General features: G+C 36.3%; 1 protein-coding gene across 1 annotated transcript in view; it reads right to left on the bottom strand.

Moving 5' to 3' along the window:
- Positions 1–1,568: 1,568 nt before the first annotated feature.
- Positions 1,569–6,877, bottom strand: part of psmc1a (proteasome 26S subunit, ATPase 1a) — a 13,288-nt gene continuing 7,979 nt past the window's right edge. Inside the window, exons 9-11 of the mRNA XM_016545606.1 lie at positions 3,455–3,606; positions 2,644–2,798; positions 1,569–2,064 (exon numbers count right to left, since the gene is read on the bottom strand). Coding sequence (XP_016401092.1) covers positions 1,930–2,064; positions 2,644–2,798; positions 3,455–3,606 — 442 coding nt within the window. The 3' untranslated portion in view covers positions 1,569–1,929. The remainder of the gene's footprint in view (positions 2,065–2,643; positions 2,799–3,454; positions 3,607–6,877) is intronic.

The following is a 6,877-nucleotide window of genomic DNA, read 5'->3' as shown; positions in this document are numbered from 1 at the left end:
CAATAGTAAATTAATTGCTATACCCTGTATATTTGCTATCTGAAGTATAATGTTTTAGGCTACACATTAACCATGGAAGATTATACTGAAAGACCAAAACAGGCATTACAAGTCAAACAATGTGCTGCTAGAATGTCATGGTGAGTTGTTTAGCAACACAGAACCTGCTAAAACAATGCATGCTTCATTAACTAGTGTACACTTTGTACAGGGTTTCCGCCACTTTTGACCAGTGAATTTCTATTACTTTTCCAGTCAGTGTGGATTTTTTACTAACGGAGGGAGATTTCAGTTTATTTCTCAGGTACCAGTGAATCTGATAGATGTAAACTGTTATACATTCAAAACGTACACATATGTCGTCTATGACCAAAAACTATTTAAATGGGACACAATGGTGAATTGCTCAATGAGCAATATCTAGCCAGTGAAACATAAGCATGACTAGAAAAATGTACATGCAATAAAATGTCCAGAAATGTCCCCAGGACTGAACATCACAATATTAAAGTTCTTTGATATTTTTGTCATGACTGGGGATCATTTGTAAAGTCACAGAAGCTGCAAAATCTGCATAGGAAATCTTTCTCCCTCAAGCGATGAGACGGATTCCTATTGAAACGAAACGATTTAGACTAAAAATCTGTGGATAGTTCACTCAGAAATGAAAATTCTGTCATCATTTATTCCACCTCAAATTGTTCCAAACCTGTATGAGTTTATTTCTTGTGCTGAACACAAAAGAAGTTATTTTGAAGAATGTGGGTAACCACAAAAAATTATATGGAAGTCAATGGGAACCAGCAACTGTTTGATTATCAACATTCTTCAAAGTATCTTCTTTTGTGTTACACAAAATTTACAGGTTTTCAACATTTTCTCAATTTTCATTTTTGCGTGAACTATCCCTTTAAGAGAAATAGTTAATTATGTTGAACAATTTTCAATGTATCAGTTATTAGCCCTAAATATGCAAATACGAACATTCATCCAGGTTTTAATGATTTACAGTGTGAAATCTCAAAACCTGACAATTATTTTTTAACTACTAACCCTGGGGTAATTATTTACAGTGTAAAACAGTATAACCCTGTAAACATTTAAACTGTGGCTGTAATGAAAACTTGTCTTCATGACAGATTTATTCAGACATGATTTTTTAAAATTATTTATTTACTTTTTTCTAGCTAACTAAAGAGTTAAGGAGGGGCGGAGCTATCAAAATAGGGGCAAGACCCTTTTGGGGTAGGGGCGTGTTTGTTTTGGTGATTTCAAATATCAACATTGGCTACCAGAAATCACTTACTCTGCCTTTAATAGCGTCAAGCGACATATAAAAAATAAATAAAAAAGTAATAAAGAACCAATCTTATTGCAGTTATTGGATGCCAGACGCGCTATAAAATGTTTAGTGAAGTTTTGTTTACGCATCAACTGAAAAAAAGCACCGACTATAAAATATCACATATCATTAAAATGAAAATATATTAAAAACGAAACATCTATATTAACAGGCCATGCATCTACACAGCTAACATGTTTACCTGTTGTAACTTCCTTGTATGTTGTGTGCACGAAACAGACACGGACACCAACGAAACGCGCCGTCGGAAAGTGCTGATTAAACGTCAAGGTCATGGCCAATGATTTCGACCCTCCAAAACTATTTCGGCCCAAACTGAAAATTAATTTTCGGCCAACGAAATTTAAGTTCATCAGTGGAAAATATGAAACAGTAATCCAAACCCTAACCAATGGCAGGTACATCTCATGCTTTATTCGTCAGATAATTCAGTAAAGGCTCAGAGAAACTCTGAACTGAAATATTTAATTGGCATTGAGCACAAATTAACAACAGAGGGTTAAGTCAGGAATCAGAGTTAATATATTTAAACCAAAAATAAGGGTGTAAGACTGGATAATGGCATATTAAAGGTAGAGCCCCTCCGGTGTACCCTCCTGCTTCTTGTACAGGACGTTCTCTTTGGACTTCTTGAAGTCTTCATTAGTAACTTTCATTCTCCGTTCCCTCAGAGCCATCAGCCCTGCCTCTGTGCAAATGGCCTGGAAGAAAAACACATACAATCACTATTAAGTACAATGAAGTGCATATACAAATTTGTTCACAATCATTCATGGCCTTTGTTCATGTTCAGTTCATATTTTAGGCACTGAAGAATGTCCACCCAAAAATGAAAATTCTGCCATCATTTCTCACCCTAATGTCATTCCAAACTTGACTTTCTTTTCTTTGGTGGAACATAAAATATAAGATAAAAGATAATATAAAGAATGTTGGTAACCAAACAGCTTTGGTTCCAATTGACTTCCATTGTATGGGCAAAAAAATGGAGGTCAATAGGAACCAAAACTTCTTGGTTACCAACAATCTTTTAAATATCTTATTTTACGCTTTGCAGAAAAAAAAGAAATGCATACAGGTTTGGAAGTGCATGAAGTTGAGTAAATAACGGCAGAATTTTCATTTTTGGGTGGACCGTTTAAACCTAAATTAAAATGGTCAATTAGTCAAACAAGGTGAAATGAACTACATCATCTTGTTCTGCAATATACTGTTTTTGCATGTAATCAAACTGCACAAGATTATGCATCTATTTAATTAAACAGGCCTTTAGATGCTACCTTGATGTCAGCACCAGAGAGGTCTTCTTTAGCCAGGATGAGGTCATCCAAAGTCACGTCATCCGCTACCGTCATCCTGCTGGTGTGGATCTGAAAGATTCTGCGCTTAGTCTTCTCATCCGGCAGTGGGAACTCAATCTTACGATCGATTCTACCTGTGGAATCACACAAAGGGAACATCTACTTTTAGTCTACAAATTAATGCACTTCATCCTTTATTGAATGTAATTATGTGCACTTTAAAACAAAGGAAACTCTCAGACCAATTTTTGCGACTTCAGAGAGTTTGCATCTGGCCAGTAGGCATGGGCCGGTATGAGATTCTGATGGTATGATAACCTTAGATTAAAAATATCACGGTTTCACGGTATCACGGTATTGCGATTACAGCTCTAAAATATGTTATTTTTAAATGTCTGGGTAAAAAAACAACTTTTTCCACTGAACACATATTATTTTTAAGAAACATATTGAACATTTTGGAACAGTAAACATGTCAGGCTAAATAATTATATATAGTTTATGCACGACCTGGAAGTATTTATTTAGCGATCGGCGCTAAAACATCATCTGTACGGAACATCATTGTGTAAGGAACATGGTTAGTCTACATTACCCGAAAAATTCCCAAACGACAGACTTCGTCTTTTTCGACGAGGGAAAAAGTGGTTTTGAAACTGTGACTTTTCCAAACCGTGGTATACCTTGAAACCGGTTATCGTCCCATGCCTACTGGCCAGTGAGTCCACTTTGATTCAATTAGCATGTGAAACCCACACCAGAAATAAACAGGGTAAGCTGACTAATTCACCTGGTCTAATGAGAGCTGGGTCAAGTGTCTCTATCCTATTAGTAGCCATGATGACTTTAACGTCTCCGCGTGAGTCAAATCCATCCAACTGGTTTAACAGCTCCAACATTGTTCTCTGGATCTCACGCTCTCCTCCTGAATTAGATTCATACCTGCAGAGAAACAAGAGCCAAATGTCAAGTGTTTACCACTGTTTATAATAAAAACAATCCAATCTGTACCCAATATACACACACCTGGGGCCGCACATAAATTCTCTTTTTTACAGTATAAAAAATATTATTGTGTAAATAAAAAACTGTTTAAATATTGTGTAAATAATACATTTAAAATGTAATAAAATGCACACATGTGGGGAAGTCGTGGCCTAATGGTTAGAGAGTCGGACTCGTAACCCAAAGGTTGCAGGTTCGAGTCTCGTACCGGCAGGGATTGTAGGTGGGGGGGAGTGAATGTACAGCGCTCTCTCCCACCTTCAATACCACGACTGAGGTACCCTTGAGCAAGGCACCGAACCCCCAACTGCTCCCCGGGCGCCGCAGCAAAAATGGCTGCCCACTGCTCCGGGTGTGTGTTCACGGTTTGTGTGTGTTCACTGCTGTGTGTGTGCACTTTGGATGGGTTAAATGCAGAGCACTAATTCCAAGTATGGGTCACCATACTTGGCCACATGTCACGTCACTTTCACATTTTAACATTTAGAATTTAATACTTTTATTTGCCATAGATGTATTAAATTGATCAAAAGTGACAGTAAAGACATTTATACTGCTACAAAATATTTCTATAAAAGATTTGAAAATGATAGGAAATGTTTCTCGAGCAGCAAATCAGCATATTAGAATGATTTCTATAGTAATAATGCTGACCTTCATACTCACCTCTTTGTGCCAATAGCGTCAATCTCATCTATGAAGACAATGGACGGAGCGTGTTCCTCAGCCACTCTGAAGAGCTCTCGCACCAGTTTGGGACCATCGCCCAGGTATTTCTGAATAAGCTCTGAACCCACCACCCTCAGGAAGGTGGCAGACGTCTGGTTCGCCACCGCCTTCGCCAGAAGAGTCTTGCCTGCACATCAGCAATACAGAACAACACAAAACATATGCTAAGAAAATGACAACATACAGATGCAGATTGGTTTTTAAGACCCCTCAGACTGACCTGTTCCCGGTGCGCCATACAGAATGACCCCTTTAGGCGGCTTTATTCCCATCTCTTCATAATACTCTGGATGTGTGAGGGGAAGCTCCACAGACTCCTGAATGAAGAAATGCACAAGGTCAAACATGCCTTAGAATTCATGTAATGTCCTGATTAATGTTCCTGGTGTTCTTGTGCAGGATTCATCAGTGTATGTTATTCTAAAGAAGAAAATGTTATGAAAAACGCATTTCATCAAATTGTATTGTATATTGTATTGTAACAGCTGACATAATCAAGGACATGTAGACAGAGAAACACTGCCAATAAGAAATAATAATTAAATCAATATAAATTAATATATTTATTTTAATTAATATAATATAATGTATGTCCTATTTTTATAAACCAATTTTTTTTTTAAATAAATTTTTTTTTGTTGCAGTTTTTAGCCACTTTGAAATGAAATTAATTTTATGGAGACTAATCTGTTACCTTGATCTCTTGAATCTGGTTGTCCAGACCTCCGATGTCTGCGTATGTCTCCTGCGGGGCTTTCTCTACTTTCATTACAGTCACCAGAGGGTCTGTGTCATCCATAAGCACCCCGATTACTGCATGAACCTGCAAACATGTACATAAATTAATAACAAAACATAAAATGCATATTATAATACATGATTTAATAAAATAATCAATTTAATAATGTTATTATTGACAGGCCTAATAAAAATATTCAAAATGCAGTACTAAAATTGACTTCTGTATTTAGATAAAGTTAAGTGAGTGAGTCAATATTCAAGTCCATTATGAGCACTTTAAAACAAAGGAAACTCTCACACTAATGTTTGTGACATCAGACAGTTTGTGTCTGGCCATGTGAAACCCACACCAGAAATAAACATGGTCTAATGAGAGTCAAGTCAATCTAAGTGAGTCAATATTCATTTCTATTTATCTTTCCATTTCCTAAGGTCTATTGAGTGATTTTAAAGACTTTACTAACCTTGTGGTTCAGTAACACAGAGCAGCCGGGCTCAAGAAGGTCTTTATCTACAAACGACAGAATGCTGACATAATGTTCAGAGCCCACTGATGTCGACACAATGGCGTGATTATCGTCAATGATCTCCTCCAGAGTTCCCACAGACATGGGCGTCCCTCTGAGATCGTCCACTTTCGATCTCTCCTCCTATAAACAAAATATGATGTTAAGGGCTGGGCTTGATTTTGATCTAGATTTGTTTCTAGATTTAATATCTTTCATTCAATATTTTTATTCTGCAATGCCTCTTCGGGCCAAATTATGGTTCTTCTGATTCAAAATAAAAACAATAATAATTATAGAAATTGAAAAAAAAAAAAACATTTTATATACACAATATAAAAGAGACACAATAATAAATGTGCTCACCTCCTGTTTCTCCTCCAGGGGTTTCATCTGCTCCTGGTTCCTGATGAACTCCTCCTCCATCAGCAGAAAGTCTTTAATTCTCTCTTGTTTGAGGAGTTTCAGTCTGCACTGTGTGTGTGGAGTGACTGAAGAAGAAAGCGACAATAACAGCTCATGATTTAATGGATCACTACTATCTATGTAACAGCCGCTTGACGGAGGTATCATGATATTTATTTTACCCAGAGGGAGTTTGCTGGCAGCATCTGGTCCCTTCACTTTCTTCTTCCTTTTCCCAACTCTTGTGGGAATGGGAGGCTCATATTTCTTTTTCTTATCCTGAAATTCAATGCACAGATGGAAATTTGTCCATTTTAACTGCTAAATTTCTCTAAGATTATTCTCTTCAGACATGTTCTATATATATTACTTAATTATGGTGTGTGATAAATACTCACCTTGTCATCTTTCTTCCCTCCTCCAGGTCCTTGTCCTCCACTCTGACTTTGACCCTGTATATGAAAAACATTAATTTAACCAGAAGTTGATGATGTCTATCACCTACACTGACTTATGAATTGATTATAATTTGTATTTTGCTTCATTTTTCATGAATTTATGACACATTCATTCAATATATATAGATATATATATAATTACGTGTTCATTTACATTCAATAAGGTAATAATATTTGTACATTTTGATTTAGAATAATTCACGTCTTATTTGTTTACATATATAAAAACACACGACCATGATAATGCATGCATTCGACACATCCATTTATCTAATTTTTCTTTAATACCAGTACCAATGTTTAATAATAGGTGAATATAATAAGAATACCGTGTTGACATTATTAATCATACATTTATCCTCTTTTTAT

This window comes from Sinocyclocheilus rhinocerous, unplaced genomic scaffold, assembly GCF_001515625.1.
Source record: "Sinocyclocheilus rhinocerous isolate Xijiao unplaced genomic scaffold, SAMN03320098_v1.1 scaffold853, whole genome shotgun sequence".
NCBI lineage: Eukaryota > Metazoa > Chordata > Actinopteri > Cypriniformes > Cyprinidae > Sinocyclocheilus > Sinocyclocheilus rhinocerous.
Note: the sequence above shows the minus strand (reverse complement) of the source record. Positions and strands in the feature narration are given on the sequence as shown.